The following is a 20,432-nucleotide window of genomic DNA, read 5'->3' as shown; positions in this document are numbered from 1 at the left end:
TGAGTTTTGAGAATCCCTATATATTCTGGATGCAAGTCTTTTATCAGATATATGATTTACAAATATTTATTCCCAGTAGGTGACTTACTTTGTCATTCAAATTGTCTTGTCGTTTTCAAATACTTTTTCTACATCTATCAGGATTTTGAAGAGAGTTTTTGAAGAGTAGAATGTTTTTATTTTGGTGGAGTCCATGTATTTCTTTTTCCAGAATTAGACATTTCATGCCTCGTCTAAAAAAATCTTGTCTAACCAGGGTCACAAAGATTGTCTCCTGTGTTCTCTTATAGAAGTTTTATGGCATAAGGTGTTACATTAGGGTCTGCGACCGATTTTTGAGTTAATTTTTTAATATGGTTTAAAGTATGGGCTGAAGTTTATTTCTTCACTAATGATGTGTGATTGTTGGAAAGTCTGTCCTTATTCTACTAAATTGCCTTTATACTTTCGTGGAATATTAGTTATCCATATGTGTGTGGTTCTGTTTCTAAACTTTATGGTTTTTCCATTGATCCATTTGCCTATCTTTTATGTCAGTACCATATTATCTTGATTACTGCCACTTTCTGTAAAGCTGTCTTGAAATCAGATAAGATTAGTCCTTCAACTTTGTTATTCTTTTTCAGAGTTGTTTTGGCTATTCTAGATCCTTTGAATTTCCATATGAATTTTAGAATCAATATGTAAGTTTCTACAAAAACACCTTCTGGGATAATTTATTAGATTCCTAGGACTGTTGTTTTAACAAAGAACCATGAACTGGGTGGCCTATACCAACAGACATTTATTGTCTCACAGTTCTAGAGGCTAGACATCCGCAGTCAAGGTCATGATCAAGTCTGATATTAGCATGACCATGCTTCTTCTGAAGGTCTGGGTGGATCTTTTCTTGCCTCTCTCTCCTAATGGTTGCTGGCAGTCTTTGGTGTTCCATGGCACCTAGAACATTATTCCAGTCTCTGCCTCGGTCATCACACTGCATTTTCCCTCTGTGTCTGTGTGCTCTGTATCTTCACATGGCATTCTCCTTGTGTCTGTGTGTCCTAATTTCTCTGTTCTCATAAGCTCACTGGTCATTGCATTAAGGCCCATCCTAATTCAGTATGACTGTGTCTTAATTTCATTGCATCTGCAAAGGTTCTTTTGTCAAATAACATCACATTCACAGGTTCCTTATGATCATGAATTTTGGGGGCATGGGGCACAGTATTCAACCCAGTACAGATATTGGTTGGTCTTTCATTGAATCTGAAGATCAGTTTTGGGAGCATTGACATCTTAATTATACTGTATTACTATACTGTGTATACAGTATAGCTCTCCCTTTACTAAGGGCTTCTCTGATTTATCTTTGCTGTGCTTTATAGTATTCTGTATACAGGTATTTCTCATCTGGGTATATCTCTAAGTATTTCATATTTTTAGTGCTATTGTAAGTCATATTTTTAAAATTTCAGTTTCTGATTGTTCATACCATTACATATAAATACAACTGATTTTTGTGTATTAATGCTATATCCTGCAACCTTGTTTAACCTCTATATTAGTTCCTGTGTAGCTTTTTAAATAGATTTTCATGGATTTTCTTGTATAAGTGATCATATCTTCTGTGAATAAAGATGGTTTTACTTTTTCTTTTTATTCTGGATGCCTTTTATTTCTTTTTTCTGCTTATTTTAATTTTACTGTCTAGCGCTGCCCGTGTATTATTGAATAGAAATGGTGAGGCGGCCATCCTTGTCTTGATATTAGGGGAAAAGCATCCAGTCTTTCATTATTAAACATGGTGGTAGCTGTAGGTTTTCATAGATACTCTTATCAGGTTGAGCAATTTGCCTTTTTTCCCTACTTTGTTGAGAGTTTGAACAGGAATGAATGTGGATTTTTTCAAATACTTTTTCTGCATCTATCAAGATGATCATGTGAGGTTTTTTTTGTTGTTGTTAATATGATGAATTACATTCATTAGTTTTCATGTGTTAAGTTAATCATGCATTCCTGAGATAAACACCAGTTGTCATGATACAATTCATTTTTATATATATTTTCATTCAGTTTGTTAAATCTTTCTCTAGCATTTTTACATTTGTGTTGATGAAGAACATCAGTCCATAGGGTGTTTTTTTTAATGTCATTTTCTGATTTTAGTACCAGAGCACTTCTCTCCTAATAGAATGAACCGCCTAACCAACTGAGCCACTCATTCATCCACTGACGGACACTTAGGTTATTTCCATGTATTGTCCCTCATGAATAATGCTGCAGTGACCATTTGTGATTTCATTTCCTTGAAATAAGTACCCAGAAGTGGAATTGTTGGATCATCAAGTAGTTCTATTTTTAATTTTTTGAGGAAACCCCATACTGTTTTCCATAGTAGTTCTATCAATTTCCATTCCCATCAACAGTGTATCAACAGAAATTGTAACCAACACTTGCAATTTCTTGTCTTTCTGATGATAGCCATTCTAACAGGTGTGAGGTGAGAGTTCACTGTGATTCTGATTTACGTCTCTCAATGGTTAGTGGTGCTGAGCACTTTTTCCTTTGCCTGTTAGCAACCTGTATGGCTTCTCTGGAGAACTGTCTAGGTGGGTCCCTTATCCGTTTTTAAATCCAAATATTTTATTTTTATTTTTATTTTTTTGCTATTGCATTGTGTGAGTTCCTTATATATTTCAGATAGATGTTTGCAAATATTTTCTCCCATTCCTTAGGTTGCCTTTATACTCTTGATTGTTTCCTTGGTTGTGCAGAAGTTTTTATGCTAAGTAAATTAAGCCAGACACAGAAAAACAAATGATCTCACTTACATGTGAAATCTAAAATAGTAAAAATCATGGCAGTAGAGAGTAGAATCGTGGTTGCCAGGGCTTAAGGGGAGGGGAAATAGGGAAATGTTGGTTAAGGGGTATAAAGTTTCAGTTAACCAAGTCCTAGAGATCTATTAATATTCAGCATGGTGACTGTAAGTAAAAATAGTGTATTACAGATTTGAAATTTGCCAAAATATAGATACTGAGTTTTCTCACATCAAAAACAATAATTTTTTAAAAAGGTATCTATTTGAAGAGATGGATATGTTAATTAGCTGGGTTGGGAGGATTATTTCACAATGTGTACATATATCAAAAAATAAAGTTGTATACCTTAAACATATACAATTTTTATTTGTCAACTATACCTCAGTTGAGCTGGGAAATAAAGAAGGTAAGCAGATGTCAAATGAGTACATGAAAAGATGCCTAACATCATTAACCATTAGGGAAATCTAAACTAAATTGCAATGAAATAACACTATACACTTACCAGAACAGCTAAAATTTTAAAAAACTAGCCATACCAAGTGTTGGCAAGGATGTGGAGAATCTGAAATGCTTATGCAATGTGGATGGAAACTCAAATAGTATAATCACTTAGAAGTTTGGCAGTTGAAAAGTTAAACTTATTCCTCCAGTATGACCTGGTACCCAAAGAAATAAAAACATGTATACACACAAACATTTGGATACAGATGTTCACAGTACCTTTATATATAACAGCCAAAATCTGGAAACAACCCAAATATCTGTCAATAGATGAAAAATCCCTCAAACCCTGATGTGTCCATAGAATGAGATACTACTCAGCAAAGAGAAGAAATGAACTGCTGATACATGCTACAAAATGGATGAACCTCATGATAAAGATGCGGAGGAAAAGAAGCCAGACCCAAAAGGGTACATTCTGTACGATTCCATCTACACAAAATTCTAGGAAATGCAAATGAACATACGGGGACAGAAAGATGAGTGTCTGCCTAGAGAGTGCAATATGTGGAGAGGAACGGTGGCGATTACAGACACAAAGGAGCTTTAGGGGTCATTATCTTGATCCTGGTGATGGTCTCATGGGTGTACACATATTTCAAAATTATCAAAATGTATACTTTAGGGGCACCTGTGTGGCTCAGCCGGTTAAGCATGACTCGATTTGGGCTCAGGTCATGATCTCAGGGTCTGAGATCAAGCCCTGCATCCAGCTCTAGGCTGGATGCGGCGCCTGCTTAAGAGTCTCTTTCTCCTCTCCCTCTGCCTTTGTGATGAAAAGTACATTTTTTTTTTTTAAAGATTTTATTTTTTTATTTGACAGAGAGAGATCACAAGTAGGCAGAGAGGCAGGCAGAGAGAGAGAGGAGGAAGCAGGCTCCCTGTGGAGCAGAGAGCCTGATGTGGGACTCGATCCCAGGACCCCGAGATCATGACCTGAGCCGAAGGCAGTGGCTTAACCCACTGAGCCACCCAGGCGCCCCTGAAAAGTACATTTTAAGAGTGGGTTTTGCTGGAAAATATCACTACACGTTTAAACTTTTTGCTTCTCTGTAATTGACTATTTTTTTGTGTTTACAAGGCATCCTTTATGGCATTATTCTTTTTATTTTTAATATTTTATTTATTTATTTGATAGACAGAGATCGCAAGTGGGCAGAGAGAGAGAGGGAAGCAGGCTCCCTGCTGAACAGAGAGCCGGATGCAGGGCTCGATCCTGAGACCCTGAGACCATGACCCACGCCGAAGGCAGAGGCCTAACCCACTGAGCCACACTGGCACCCCTTTATTTAATAATGTCCTTTTATGGCATTATTCTTATAAGCATATCAGGTAACAGAGATTTCAATTTACAGTAGAATGGTGGCTGCCAGGGTTTAAGAGGGGAAATAGGGAGATGTTGGTTAAGTTGTAAGTAAAAACTTGACTGTAAGTAAAAACAGTGTATTACACACTTGAAATTTGCCCAATAAAAAAAAAGATACTAAGTGTTCTCACATCAAAAACAATAAGAGTCACACAACATTTAGAGTCTCCAAAACATCCCCAGGGTTGCATGCAGACACACACACACACACACACACACACACACACACATTGATTTCTTAATGGTAACACAATATTTCAGTGATCCAGATGACAGTAAAGCCGAAGGTACTATTTCGTCCCAAGCGTTCAGTTTTTATTCTTTTATTAAACATATTTTTTAAAAGATTTTATTTATTTATTTGAGAGAGAGAGACAGTGAGAGAGAGCATGAGAGAGGAAAAAGTCAGAGGGAGAAGCCAACTCCCCGTGGAGCTGGGAGCCCGATGCGGGGCTCAATCCCAGGACTCCAGGATCAAGACCTGAGCTGAAGGCAATTGCTTAACCAACTGAGCCACCCAGGCGCCCCTCTTTTATTAAACGTATTTTGAGGACATTTACTCTATTCTAAATATTTTGCAGGACACTTATTATCTTCCCAGTAAGGCAGGGAGGTCAGATTAGGAAGCTTAAGACAGAAAGCTTAAATAAACTTTTTTGGAAAAAGGCCCACTGGGAGTTATTTTTCATGTCACAGACATGTCTTTTATGGAAGGGTCACAAAATAGCTCATAATTTATAACAGTGAGTAAAGTTTTAACATTTCATTTGTAATGCATGCATTGGCCTAAGGGAACTTAACCTTATGACCGGAAGCCTGTGACAAGACCACTACAGATGGGTACATCACCGTTAATGTGAGTGATGGCAATAGCTTATAGTATACTGCCGAGGCTCGAGAGATTTAGATTTGAAATCACAGAATGAGACCTCATTCAACCATTTCATCGGACATGGTCAAGTATTTGTTCTATAGCTTTTATTATATAAAAACGCTAAAACAATACAATGAAGCTCCATTTACCCGTCACCTAGGCTTGTCACAAATGTTACCACATTTGGTCTATGTGCCTGTTTATAGAATCTTGCAAATGTTTCCATGAGCTGACACACAACAAACTAAACTTTCTAAGGAGCTGTTCCCCTAGGGGGGTTGGTTTGGAAACAAGGTGGTAGATGGTACAGCCATCCTTAGTGTAGTACCTCATGAGTTTGCTTGTTGGCCTTGCACACACTCTGAGTAAGAGGGTAACAACTGACAGTACTGAGAAGAGGGACCGAGGACAGGGGGATAGGGCCTGTGCTTGAAGTGACATTCTATGATGACCACTGGATGAAAGAAGACCCTCCTACCACCACATATGGAATTTAGTATAATCGCTGATATAGAACAACCTGAAGGACTTTGCTAATATTGAAAACCCAAAGAAGTTTCTACAGAACATGGATCCTGAACATTAAGGAGAGAAAGAGTTAAAATGGATTTGTTCAATTTACTGGGCATCTAGTATCCACTATCTTCCAGGTGCTTAAGATGCTGGCAGGTGTGGTCTATAGGCTTCTACTTTCCATGTCTGCCCTAGAAGCACCACAGTGTTGTAGAAAGAGAACAGGTCTGCTCAACTTTACAGTAGGGCCCTTCTACCCTTCCTTTGCTGGCCTCTCTGCACCATCTAACCCCCACTCTCGACCCATACCATGAAACCATGTTCAACAACACAGAATCTCAAAAGAGCTTTATACCATGGGATGCTTTGTAAAGAGGTAGAATATAAAATGCAAAACGGGGGAAGTGCAAAAAGTCAAGGCAACATTAGAGGTTCAGGAGTCTAAGAACCTTGGAAGCTTGCGAGGCCAACTTACGCAATGGTTTAAGAATATTGTCAGGGCCCCAGAGGATAAATTCACTCCTTGGTGCATAGCACTACTTGGCTGTGTCTGCTGCAGGAACCACGGTGCCGAGGGTGACCCACTGAGGCAATAGACTGACCTAACCAGGGCCTGAAATGTACTGTTTTCCTCATTCCAGTTTCCATATTACTAATTCTTTCTGTGTTACAAGAATGCTAACGTGTTTACTTTGAAAAAACATCAACTGAAAGAAGAGGCAGCTGGCCCAGAAATATAGCAATGTTTGAAAAGCAAGCCAGGGCGGTATTCACAACCAGTGACAGCTACCAGGAGTGAGGCGGTGCGCGCATGCAGGACTGCCTCTGTCTGGACTGACCAGACAAAAAAGACGCTTTTGTAAACTTATCAAGCAAGTTGAATATCTACTTCCATGTGATCGGCTAGGAAAAATAGGATGATTTCATGAACTTAAGATGTGAGATGCAGCATTCGGCTGGAAAGCAGAGATGTAAGGGTATCAAAATGAATGGTGCTGACATGACACCCACAGCCGTGGGACTGCACGGCTATGCTGTTGTCCTGCCTTCCCGCACAGTAGGTTCTCCCAGCAAGAATGGCAAGATGGGCCTGGAGCAATGAGCTTAGATGGGCCAAAAATAACCCATCTGGGTTTGTAAAAGAGAACGCTGTATGAAAGAGCAAAAAAGACGCAACATCGTTGTTGGAAAAGATTTAGGCAAATAGCTGGTGGTTACCTGCTGTGAAAAAAAAAAAGTTCAAAAATGCGTAATGTCTTCTTCCTCTTGGCCAGTGAGAGGTAGATAGGCAAGCAGGGACCCTGCCCCAAGCCCTGTGCCTCTCAGGGGGGCCTCACCCTTTTGAGCACCTTTCCTGATACCTAAGTCCTCTTCTGCTGGTGGCAGCTGTGGCTAGCAAGGCTATCCAGTCAGGACACCCCAAATCTGCACCAGGACCCACATGGGCCTGGCCCCCACCTTTCCTCTTTGGAGCACTCTGGGACCCTGCTCTATATGGAGGAACGCTGAGGGGTCACGCACACCCAGTTGTCCTGGAACGTGGTAGCCTGGTTTGTTTCCAAGAGGGTGCCTGGTGAGCAGACTGCGCCCGCTGGCCAACATGGCATTTCATGTGTGGAATCCCATGAGACTGACCGCCAGATTACTGCTGATATGTTCAAGTGACTCAAACTAGTTATATGGACAGAGCGCCTCCCCCTACCCAACATTTGCTCAGAGCCACAGTCCCTATGGAAAGCCCTGGTGGGAAAGGAGAGCGAACATGAATGGAATTAAAAAGTCAGAAGAGAAAGCAGTCCAAAACTTTGGACTTTGGAAGGAAAAAAGAAACAACCTTGCATGTGTATATACCTCTGTGCACAAATATATGATTGCCTTTTCTGTCTTGATCTGTTAAAATCCTACTTATATGCCATAAATTTGGTTTCTAGGGACATAATACCTTCTAAATCTTACTTCTTAAATGTGTTTCAGCAAACGCCCATTTCCCTGGAACAAGTAGTACTTTGGGAAGAAAGGAAGACTGTTAGAGAAACTCTGATTTAAACAAGCATGGCTTTTGTTGCAGAACTTCTCAGAGCCTTGGACACACTAACATAAAGTATGTAAAGCAAAAGGCGATGCAGCCCCTCCCAGCCCCCTATGACCAGGACCCCTTTTCACAGCATCCTATGGGACTTGATAGAAAATGCTGTTTTAAAAGAATAGCGTAAGAAACACACACACACACACACACACACACACACACACACACATCTCTTCCTATTTAGTTTCTTGGGAGGGAAAAATAGAAAGGGCTGGGTTTGTCCCCTGGCAGTTTCATTTTTGTAAACAGAACCAGGGAAGCAAGGTCAGCGCTTTTGTGTTGACACACAGATCTCTCCCTACTACCAAGCAAGGAAATCTCCCAGAGAAGATTCTATGATAGAGTTAAAGTCTGAGGCCAATAGAGGGCTCTGTAGGTCTGATGCATTCCTTTCAAATCCCAAGACAAACTCAAGAGAGACTGTCACTGCCATGAAGCTTGGTGGATGGGACATACGAATCTGTCAGATGTTGAGGAATATCTCAGTCACCACATCTGGAACTTGTGGGCGGGATTAATGCAAACGTTGTAGTTCCCCACTGGGCTCAGGTTAAAAACAGCAAACTGGGAACGCAGACCTATCTGTTCAATGTAGAATGCCGTATAAACTTGGTAAAAATATCAACATAAAACTGAAAGGGTCGACTCCCTATTACTATAAATACATGTATCTGGGAGGAAAGCTTTTCGGATACATCTCAGCTTGCTAAATTCCAATACTCTGCTTCCATGCAACTGGTATCTCATTTTCTCCTGGCATTCCTATTTATTCTTTTTCATCATTTACCTGTGCATGTTTAGAAACAGCATAGTCCCAAGGGCAACCCTCTAGGGCCCCCTCCCTGTTCAGGAGCTTTGTACTATCACTTTGCTGTCACTCAATAAACCTTGCTTTGCTGCCCACCAAATGAATAAATTAAAATAAAATAAAATAAAAACATTAAAGTCTTGATGAGACTGACCATTCACTTAGAATGTGTAGCTTGACATACAGTCTGATCAACGTATCTGATGTTACAATAATGCACGTGTATGAGTGCGTCCAACAAGCAAAATACGGAGTATTTCAAGTCACACTATTTTTAAGTGGAGCAGCTGTAAGTGGTCAGTCATGATATACCCTTGACTCAGCTTGATACTTCCCTGGAAGAGATCTCTTCATTCACTTGGTACTTTGTTCATGGCCACACATTTGGAAATCCTGGCCTGTAACAGTGGTTCTCACAGTTTAATCCCACGACCAGCAGCGTCAGCATCTCTTGTGAGGAATACAGATTCTCGGCCCCCACCCGGGGTCTGCCGACTCAGAAACTGCTGCATGTGACCCAAAAGAGGTGAAAACACATATCTGAGCATATCTACAGAGGAATAAGGAACTGAGGAAATAGTCAAGAAGCTTCAGGGAAAGGCAACATCTGTGCAATTTTGAATAAAGCTACATGGTATCACTCATTAGGGGAGAAAGTGGACTGAAACATAAATCCCTGCCTCACGCCCTCTCTTGAGATGGTGACCTAAGATGAACAGCTGCTTAGTCAATGGAGTTGCTTCTGGTCACACACTGTGGTTCACATGGTTCACATGGGAGCCACGCCGCTTCAAATGTGGAAAAAAACCCCACAGAAACCCCCTTCTCCTTCCTCCTAATGAAAACAACATAAATGAACCTGAATCCCCAAAATGCACCTCCGCAAGGTCTCTGGTGGTTAGTGCTTTCCAAATCACCTAGCACATTGGAGGGGACACCAGCAAGCATGTTATAAAGGTCCAGAGGGTGGGAAGTGATATCTTCCTTCCCTCCCCAGGGCTTTGGAGTAGTGCACCAAAACCAGCCAGGCTGGGGCAGGCTGCCCTCCAGCCAGCTGCGTCCCTGTGGCAGCCCCAGCCCAAGCCCTTTCTGCTTTGACAGGTGCCTCTTCTCCCTCTGTCCAGGACTCTTGACTTTACCCATGACTGCTGCTCAGTATTGCGAACGTTCACACTCTTAGAAGTACTTCAGAGACTCTTCTAGGATTTGTGATTTTAAAAAGTGCTTTCTTTTTTTTTTTTTTTTTTTACCAAAGACCCTTATGTGAGCCAGCCAACTGCAAATAACAAAACATTTTAAAGGAAAGAACTGTCTTGAGCCCCCAGCTTTGCTTTAGAACTCATCTACATGCCATGTTGCCTCGACTTCCGTTGCCTCCAGTTCTAAGTGGGGGTGTCTTCAGCCAAGGGCACTGGCTTCTAGGTGAGCAAGTTCTGTTAGTGGTTAGGATTGAGAGCATGCTATTTAAGGGTGCAGGGGCAAGCAACTTGAGCAAGGATAAGGATATGATCACCTTAAACATCTCAGTCTGAAACTGATGTAGCAAGAAAGAGAAAGAAGCTGAGCTGCTAGCAAATCAAAGGGAGAGGACAAGCTGGAAATGAAAACTGGAGTTTGGGGTCCACACAATGGCTGGTGCCAGATAAGATCACCTGACTCCGAGACTGCTATCTCTGGAGGCATCTGTGGAGCCACAGACATCATCTGTCCATGTGATCATCAACGTGCAAGTCTCCCCCTTCAGAGGAGCTGCTAAATCACAGTCAAGGCCCCATTACCTTACCCAATTCACCATCTCCTACAAAACACTGAAGGAAAACAATAGCTAAAAGTTATTGCACGTTATTCATAAATGCCCTTAAAAACAATGACACATTTTGATTTGCATTTCTTCTGAGTTTCTATTTCCTGAGCTCTCTGTGATTAGCACATTATTCCTGTTATTATCAACAGGATGTGACTGTAATTAGCACGTGATACACAGTGTTATTATGGATGTACTCAGTAATTACAGCACTGCACTCACAACTCTTGCAAAATGTAGGGATTATTTCTGATTCTGAGACCACGGGGGGTAAGTAAGTTTCTGGGGACTCTCAGTCTTAAAAAAATAGCTTCAGGTTATGGACATTGGGGAGGGTATGTGCTATGGTGAGTGCTGTCAAGTGTGTAAACCTGGTGATTCACAGACCTGTACCCCTGGGGCTAATAATACATTATATGTTTATAAAAAAATTAAAAAATAATTTTAAAAAATAGCTTCAATGGCATGAGGAACAGCTCTGGAAGTGAAGAATCGTCATTCTAGGCAACAGGACAACCAAGTGGCTAGCAGAGAGGGGTCTGCAGCCTACCAAGGGAGCTGGAGCAGGAGCAGGAGCAGGTGCAGCCAGGTGTCTTTGCCAAATCATGGAAATGGATACAGTTACTTGTTATGAAGGCCAAACAGCTTGAAAATATTCACCTCTTTTAACTTCATTTTCCTATTCTCTACCAGGAAGCAATGTAAAAGAAATAACTGAGGTTGTAAACATGAATTAACATATACTGACATTCATAGAAGTGCTGGTGAAAAAACAGGAAATCAGAAATGACCTGTGATCACAATCACGGGCTGGTCCATCCATCAGAGAGAATACTCTGCTTCCACATTTTCTTTGGAAGAGACGATATTATGACATGAAAAAAGTGTTCAAAAAGCTGAAGCAGAAAAGTCAGGAATCCCTAACAATATAATCTTGATGTTGTGGTATGGAATCGGTACACACCTAGAAATCAAAGCATGAAGGAAAACACGCCACAGTGCATTAGTGTCTAGGTGAGGGCAGTATAATGTAAGTAATCGTTAAAATTCTTCATTTTACACTTTTCAGTATTTCCAAAAACTGTGTGTATGCCTCCCATTTGAGAATGCTTGAGACATACCAAGTGATTAAGGCCAACCTGGTGTGATGCTGCTGGCTCTGACATCTGGCACCTTGAGAGATGGTCCCCGAGGATCCTGCTGCCCTGGTACCTGTGTGCTCATCCCAGCTCTGCAGCAGGCACTTACCTGTGAAGGTGTCGTCACACTGATTTCTGGGACAAAGTTGTCCTCAAAGAAACTGATGATGTTCTCCTGTTGGAGTTCCTTTGTTGGGGTGACTTTAGGCAGCGGTGGGACGGGAGGCCCCTTCCTTGTCTACAAAACATGAGAGACACAAGCAAATTAATTCGGCCAAAGACGGCATCTGAGTTGTGTAGAAATGCCACCTGAACAGTGCTGGGCAGACATACTGCACTGACTGACATTTAGATATGCACAGAGGAAAAAGGGACCTGAGGGAGTAGAAAATGCAGTCTGCCTACGTGACTCTGGGAGCACCCACAAGCAAGGGCCCCCCAAGAATCACTCAGGGAGTGCAACCCCCTGCCCTTCGATGCCAGCGCTGCATGCAGGGCCAGGGCCAGGTGCCTACGCCTCTCAAGTTAAACTAGGACTGCCCCCTTTATGAAGTCAACCAAAACGGATTCCTCATTTCAGCAAGAAATTAGAATTTTGACACTATAAGCCGGAAAGCTTTTCACTGGACGCCGTGAGATCACCCACAGAGAACTTGCATTTCATGTTCCACTAGAGTGTTTTGAGAAGTCAGGACTTCACAGATCTATTCCATGGACCTTCTCACCACTTCCCTTAGTTTCAAAGACTTGAACTTCAACTCTTGCTGTAGGAATTTTGCCTTCACCCCAACTGGGGAAGACAAGGGTGGCAATGTTTTTCTGTGTTGACCTTTTCCAGCCCTCGCTGTTTTTCTCGATTGCTTGTTCCAGATAACTTTGATGAATGTCCACTCATGTGCCGCATACTGTGGGTGAGACCAGAAGATGTAAAATGGCGTATAAGCCAGGCTGTGAAGCTTTCTTGGCCAGAGTTTCTACAAGTGTGACCGAAAGTGCTAGAAGGAGGGAACGTCCAGGGAGAAGGTGATATTGATTGGGCCCTTCTGAGAGTGAGAGGTGGGAAAAGAGGAGTGCACGTGAGCCTAGGGAAGCTGAGGTTGTGGAGAGAAGTCTCAACACACCCCAATACAGGGCATGTGAGAAAACAGGAATCCACGTTGGAGAGGTTGATTCCTTAGCAACCATCACAATGCCCCCAGGCTCCAAGTCTCCCCAACAGGAAACTCCTTTTAATGCCCCAGCACTATGGGATTATCCCAGATAGGATCACCTCACCACCAGTTCTTGCATTCTCCCCAGTATATTTCACCTCTTCCTACCTGTGAAGGTGACCTAGGCCTGGCTGGTGCGGGAGACGCAGGTGCCAGCGTGTGATTGGGACTGGCTGTCGGGCTCGGGATGGGTGAGGCCTCCTCGGGCGGTGATGGTGTCTTTGCAATGCGGAGAGGACCAGAATCGCTAGATGAACACACGAGAGTCAGCGATGAGCAACCTACAGAACGGCACTGACTTTCCAGGGTCCTCCATCTCAGAGGAATCCTGAGAATATCTGGTTCTGCCTGTCACGGAACCCCCTTCTAAATTAGTTGTGGTGGTTACTAACAGTGTTGGTGAAACTGGTACCATTATTGTCTATGGTCTGTGTGCCAGACCTCATTCATTCATATGATCTCTAACCGCTGCAATACCCATGCATCAATGTCCCCACTTTATAGGTAGCAGAGTGGGGCACAGAGAGGTTAAAAAGCCCTAAAGTCACTCAGCAATTTCACGGGTCTGAGTTCAGGCCTTGGGAAGGCAAACCCTCTGTTCTTTCCATTGTGCCAAACAGCCTCTGCAAGAATTTTCCAAGTGTGAGCTGACTTAGCTGAATTACTCTCACCTTTGGTTTATAAGAAAATCTTGCTACGTCATAATCTATAAAAAATCTACCCTGAAAATTATAAATCTGATGTTAAAGGTGTCCTCAGGGTAGTGCTAAGATTTTATAGGAGTCAGGGGCGCCCAGGTGGCTCAGTCGGTTAACCGTCTGCCTTCAGCTAAGGTCATGATCTCAGGGCCCTGGGATCAAGTCCTACATTGGGCTCCATGATCAGTGGGGGGTCCACTTCTCTGCCCCTGCCCAGACTTGTGTGTGCTCTCTCTCTCAAACAAATAAATAAAATCTTTAAAAATAAGATTTTATAGGAGTCTTTTCTGATGACATTTGGAAATAAATTCATTAGCTGTTCCTCTTTCTACACCTTATAAAACAAAGGCTTGGCTCAGACACCTGACATGTGCTAACAAATTATGTGAAGGCAGAGAGTCAATAATGTCTCCTGGGAACCCACCATGTTCCTGACACCAGGCCAGATGCCTGGGACCAGCTCAAATGCAATAACCAGGAGGGCACTGGGGACACATCCTACTCTCTAAGTCTTTCTAATGTCTACAGATTGAGGGAGGAGGGTCTATACCCCCAAAATAAATAAGCTCACATACTACAGCATGGTCTACATATTCAAGGGAGTGGGTCCTGCGGAGGACACGGATAAGCCACATGATTGAGGCTCTGCACCAGCAACCATGGCCTCTGCCGGGAAGCACGGCCCCAGTCTATGCTCAAGAGGGTAACCACTGAGCTCACTCACCACCTCATTCTGCAGAGGAATGATGTAAAAAAATGAAAGGAACATTTGTTAAGTGGTCATGACCCCATTTTCTCTTCATTTTATCTAATTCAGCAATATTGAGATTTTCAGACACAGTTGTCCTTCTCATGTCTTTAGGAGGGAGTAACCCTTCATTTTTTCATGTACATCATTGTTAAAATACCCGATGTCATTTTGACATTCTTATTACAACTTTGTCTTTGTTCCAAGTTCATATTGAAATACTATTGAGGAAGCAGTGGGCCTTTCATATATTCTTTTAGGGAATGTCCTTTCCCTTAGAAAAATAAGAGATACTAAATGCTTGTATCATATAGCTCTGTAACAGAGACTATGATGAGGATGGATAATACAAAGAACATCAAAGAAGAAAATCATCTCTCTCCAGAGAGGTCTGAACATATGGTGATGGAGCCACCTGTGCAGGAGTGTGTGTTTTTATAAATGTGTGTATGAGTATTTATGTTGATTGACATTAAAAATGCAAATATTACCTTACAAACCATTTAGTTCAATAACATCTTTTTTTTTTTCCTGCTGGTTTAAAAAAAAAAGAGATAGAAAGAGAGATCTTTAACCAGAGAATTAATTGGACGCACTTAAGGAAGGCAAAGTAAGTTAACTGTATAGTCAGAAACTGGAAAGCTGGGATCTTCTTACTTCCAGCCCAAGGACCATTAGCCCACATTCCTTGAGTACATAATGCCTGAGAAGGATGGGTTAAAGGAATTCCAAAATCACAGGAGAAAGCTGGTGAGAAGCCAGGTCCTAGAAAGGTAGATGATCTGGTTGCGAATAGCTGGGCCTTTGATACCACAAAACAATGTGCAAAAGAATCAAAACAATGCAGTGTTGGAAAGGTAAAGTTACGAGGCAGGATGGTGGTGCGGTCTCACCTACACCCTCTCCTCTCCCAAAATGGGCCATTAAAGATGCCAGCACCAATGATAAGTATAAGATCTCAGTGTCGTGTGTTTGGGGAATTCCTTTCTTCTCCAAAGAAAGTTAACAAGTGCATGACTAGAAATTATATGTTAAAAATTTACACAACTGTTGATGGGACTCCTGGAAGATGGACAAATCTATTGTGACCACGACAAACAGCCACCCTGAGTAAATCTGAAAACTAAAAGTCAACATACAAGCCCAGAACGAGGCTGCTGTCAGCCTCAATGTGGAAAGTCTCCTTAGGTTTAGATTTTTCTAGAATGAGTAAAATAGCATAGGCTTGTGCAGACTACAGAAATTGCAACAAGCATTGTTTTAATGAACAGACACAACTTGGCTCGGATGAAGACAGCCTACCTGGGAGCTCCTTGAATGGTGAAGGCCTTATCAGCGTGCTGGTCACCCAGCTTCGTCATCACTTCATACAATTTGTGGCAAAGCTAGAGGGACAGAGACCATTTGTCTATTAGCCATTTAGTCATTCTGAGGTCAATTCAGGCTACTGCTCCAAGAAAGGAACTGTCTACAGAGAATCTTACATACTATGGATGGTCTCCGAACAACTTAAATTCTGCAAATGGGCAATTTAAAATTCATGTCAAAAGTGAAAGGCCACAAACACAAATAAACCTTTAAAAAAACAAAATATATCCATTAATCAGAGGACAGAACAGAAAACGAAAACTTATTGCTCCCACTGACTCTACTGGAGATAAAGTCATACAACTACCCTGCTGAACTCAGACTTCAGCAGATGACAGAAGGGCTGATTGTCTGAACATTCAGATACCGATTCCTCCTCAGCCTAAGAAGTACTGCTTGAACACCAACTTTCAAAGCTGACTGAGAACAAAGCAAAACAAGACCGTGAGTCTCGGACACAGAGAAAAAGCATCTCAGAAGAAAAACGGACACAGGCTGTGATTCCTGGGAGCCTGTCTGCACACCCAGAGATAAAATCTGGACAAAAGAGATCTATGTGGTCACTACACAACATCAGAGCAACACCATTTAACACACCATGAAAACACACACGCAGATGATGCTGCTGCCCCATTGCATGCACTTTCAGAGAAAAAAAAAAGTTCATTTTCTATTCCACAAGTAAAAATAATCATCACTACTCACCACTGCAATTTCCTTATGAAACTTGGCCTCGAGGCTGGAAACATTTTTGAAAGTGTTGACGTAAAACCCGACCCGTCTACCATGTGGAAACACAGAGGGGAGAAAGGGGCAGTGAAAGATCAGTCAGCAGAACTCTAATTTTAAAGATGATAAAATCTTAAATAAATGCATTCCTTCCTCTGATGTTTTCTTCCTATGATGTTGACTAACACCAGACCAAATCTTCTGGCTTGGAGCAGAACCTCTCCTAAAGCGGCTGACGCCTGGGGACCGTGGCTCTCACCTGTGCAGCGCAGCTGGAGGTGTGTTTCTGATTCAGCAGGTCCCAGGGGGGGACGGAGGATTTGCATTTCTACCAAGTTCTCATGGACACTGAGGCTGCTAGTGCAGGGAGAATGCTTTTGGGAAGCGCAGCCCTAAGAATCTGTTTGTATTTTAGATGTGTGTCGTGTAAAGGGCTGGAGATAGAGAAGTTTACCTTTCATTTTTATACCCTATGCGTGGTCTCGTTTTGGTACCATGTATTTGGATTCTGAAATATGTTTAGTGGAGAAAACAGAAAACCTACCAGTTCATTGTAATTCCTCAAAGTAAGAGTGTGCTTTCACTAAGCAAAAAGAAACACAAGATGTCCAATACCAATATCTCACACATTTGTGAAGCAAATCCATGGAGTGGAGGTGTTCTGGGATGGGACAGTCTTAGGTCTCTAATAGTTAGCATACCTAGCAGCACTTGCGGATTCAGCCTGGCACCTCCTGTATGGGCTCCCTTTGCTCTCAGTGAGGACCCTTTTGACTCTATTAATTCAACTCTTCTGAATCCATCTAGTAAATTACTACTTTTAACTCATGTTCTCGTTTCAGTAACATTCTCAAAAATAACTCCAGAATCCTGACTGGTTTACTAGATTCCAAATCCCAAGTAAGGACTTAGATGCCAGAAACATTAGATAAGGCAGATATATGGAATAAACATATACTCAGGGCGGGGGAAGGGGACTGTAATTAGAATACTTATTTGGGGGGTGCCTGGGTGGTTCAGGTGGTTAAGCGTCTGCCTTCAGCCCAGGTCACGATCCCAGGGTCCTGTGATGGAGTCCCACATCGGGCTCCCTGCCTAGTACAGAGCCTGCTTCTTCCTTCCCCTCTACCTCTTCCCCCATGCCCATGCTCTATCTCTCTCTCATGTGCTCTTTCTCAAATAAATAAATAAAATCATTTTTTTAAAAAAGGAATATTTATTTTGGGGGAGTAAGAATGTTCCTGTAACATCAGATGCCTGAACATCTACTTGAGAGGATAAACTTAGGGTGCCCTGAGGACCCCTCTTCATTAGGAACCCTCTTATTTAAACAATGACATGAGGGGTACCTGGAGGACACTGACAATGACAGTTAAGCATCCAACCCTTAATTTTTGCTCAGGTTATGATCTCAGGGTCATGGGATCAAGCCCCACATGGGGCTTTGCTCTCAACATGGAGTCAGCTTGAGATTCTCTCCCTATCTGTCTTTCTGCCCCTCCCTGGCTCATGGTGTCTGTCTTCCTTTCTCTCAAATAAATGAATAAAATCTTTAAGTAATGACATGAACGGATAGAGAAAAGGGTGCTTCCCATTTCTCTGTGCCTTTTGGTAAGCAGGATTCCAATAAGCTGGATGGACGAATGTTCCATCATCATTAAAGGCGACAGAAAGAGCAGCCATCAAAACATTTTACATATTCCCTCACTTCATTCCTGTAACCACCCCCAAGACAGTGAGCCTCAGTATACTGTCTGGTTTACTGAGGCACCGACAGATTCACTGTCTAGGCTCTTGCAATTAATCAGTGGAGAACCTGTATTTGGACCCAAAAGGAGGAAAACCAATAGAAAAGCATGCACTGTTAGTCAAGAAATTCTGCTTAAGCATGAATATCATTATTTCTGTGGTTTCTGATGAAATCAGGTGGTTTAGAATTTTAACAAAATAAAAGATAAAAATCGAGATTCAGAGATGAAATACTAGGTAAGCACTATATGCATTCCATTAGTAAAATTACTTATTCTTTGGGTTAACCTATACCTTAAATTCCTACCATGTTTCACTTATTTATTTATTTTTCTTTTTAACCTTATAAGACTAGTTTGTTTGGGTTTCTTTCATTTTTTTCATTTACTGAGGTTTAACTGATAAATAAAATGGTAAGACATCTAAAGTGTGCATTGTGATGACCTGATATATAATTGTGAGGGGTTCCACACATCTAGTTAATTAACACAGATAACACCTTATGCATTTATCTTGTGTGTGAACATTTCTACTCTCGGCAAATTTCAATTATATAATATAGTGTTCTATAGTTCTGGGTAACCTTTTAACCAAGCTCTCCGTATTTCCCCCACCTCCACTTTTCCACTTTCTGTTTCTGTGAGTTTGCCTTTTTGATTCAGATTCCACATATAAGTGATACAATGCAGTTTATGACACCTGTCAGAAGGGCTGTCATCAAAAAGAGGGAACAAGTATTGGCGAGGATGTGGAGAAAAGGGACTCCATGTGCCCTGTTGGTGGGATTGTAAGTGGGTGTAGCCAGTGTGGAAAAGTCCTCAAAAAGTTAAGAACAGAACTACCCCTGGATCCAGCAATACCAGGGCTGGGTCCATTTCTGAAGGGAATGAAAGCAGGATCTTGCCAAGACGCAGGCACTGCCTTCTTCATGGCAGCGTTCTTCACAGCAGCCAAGATAGGACAGCAATCCCAGGGTCCGTCACCATCACCCGGCAATGCTTACAGGTAGGCTACATATACACACACAAACACGTAGGCCATTGTATGTATTATTTCACAACAAAATGAAAAAAGAGGTGAATTCAGGGATGCATGGTCACTGTAGGTATTGAACATTATGATTAAGCAGGACATATGTCCTTCTCTGTCTGGTTTATTTCACTCAGCATGATACCCTGAAGGGATACCCTAGTAGTTACTCCCAAATGGCATAACCTCCTTTCTTATGACTGAGTAATATCCATTGTGTGTATGTGTCTCTATGTATGTATCTGTAGATAGATAGATGGGACGTATAGACAGACAGATAGGTACACATACATATATTAATAAAGAAAATCCTGGCACAGGATGTTCAGGGAACTAGTAACTACCTGGGAGGGTCAGACCAGCAGCCTAGGAGATAAGAGCCCAACGAAGCAGGCAGACCTATGCTCTGAGGCCAAGGATCTTCCAGATCGCTTGCCGGCCATGCTTGCTTGCAGCCTCTAGCCGTGTCTAAGGCAGGGGCACGGAAAGGACCTGCAGTGGAGGAAACTGACTACAGCAGCAGCTGGATGGGAGGCGAGATGGCAAGTCCTGGGACAACACCACAGAGGGACTGGCTCACTCTTCTGTTGGCCGGCAAGTCTTCCTAGTGCACCACTTCTCTGGGACTCCCATCAACAGTCATTCCTCATACATTCCCCCTCATTCGATTACTCAACAAAGGGCTGATTCACTCTAGGTTCATGCCTAGTGGTGGGCTCCAGGGGCTCTGAGAATGACAGTCCAGGTAAAGGAGGACCTGAGCGCAGATTACTGAACACGCACTCTGTCATTCTGGTGAGTCAAAGAAGCAGACTCCAAGACAGCTTGTGAATGTTAACGTTACCACAAAAGGTCACCTACAATGAAATATCAAAAACGAGTAGATTTGCACAGAAACAGCTAAGGGCACTGAGAAGACAGGGGAATTAACAGCCTTGTGTCAGCTGCGAATATCTGCTTGAGAGGATAAACTTGGGCTGCCCTGAAAAAGGGTCAGATTTA

General features: G+C 42.1%; 1 protein-coding gene across 2 annotated transcripts in view; it reads right to left on the bottom strand.

The window, feature by feature from the left end:
* AMPH (amphiphysin) overlaps nt 1–20,432 on the bottom strand; it is a 266,447-nt gene that overhangs the window by 67,283 nt on the left and 178,732 nt on the right. For both annotated transcript variants that reach the window (XM_082692553.1, XM_082692554.1), the window contains exons 8-11: nt 16,629–16,704; nt 15,858–15,940; nt 13,218–13,356; nt 12,008–12,136 (exon numbers count right to left, since the gene is read on the bottom strand). In XM_082692553.1, the coding sequence (XP_082548679.1) occupies nt 12,008–12,136; nt 13,218–13,356; nt 15,858–15,940; nt 16,629–16,704 (427 nt within the window). The remainder of the gene's footprint in view (nt 1–12,007; nt 12,137–13,217; nt 13,357–15,857; nt 15,941–16,628; nt 16,705–20,432) is intronic.

This window comes from Mustela nivalis (assembly GCF_964662115.1).
Source record: "Mustela nivalis genome assembly, chromosome: 12".
Lineage (NCBI taxonomy): Eukaryota > Metazoa > Chordata > Mammalia > Carnivora > Mustelidae > Mustela > Mustela nivalis.
The sequence above is the reverse complement of the archived record's forward strand: the minus strand, read 5'-3'. Positions and strand labels throughout refer to the sequence as shown.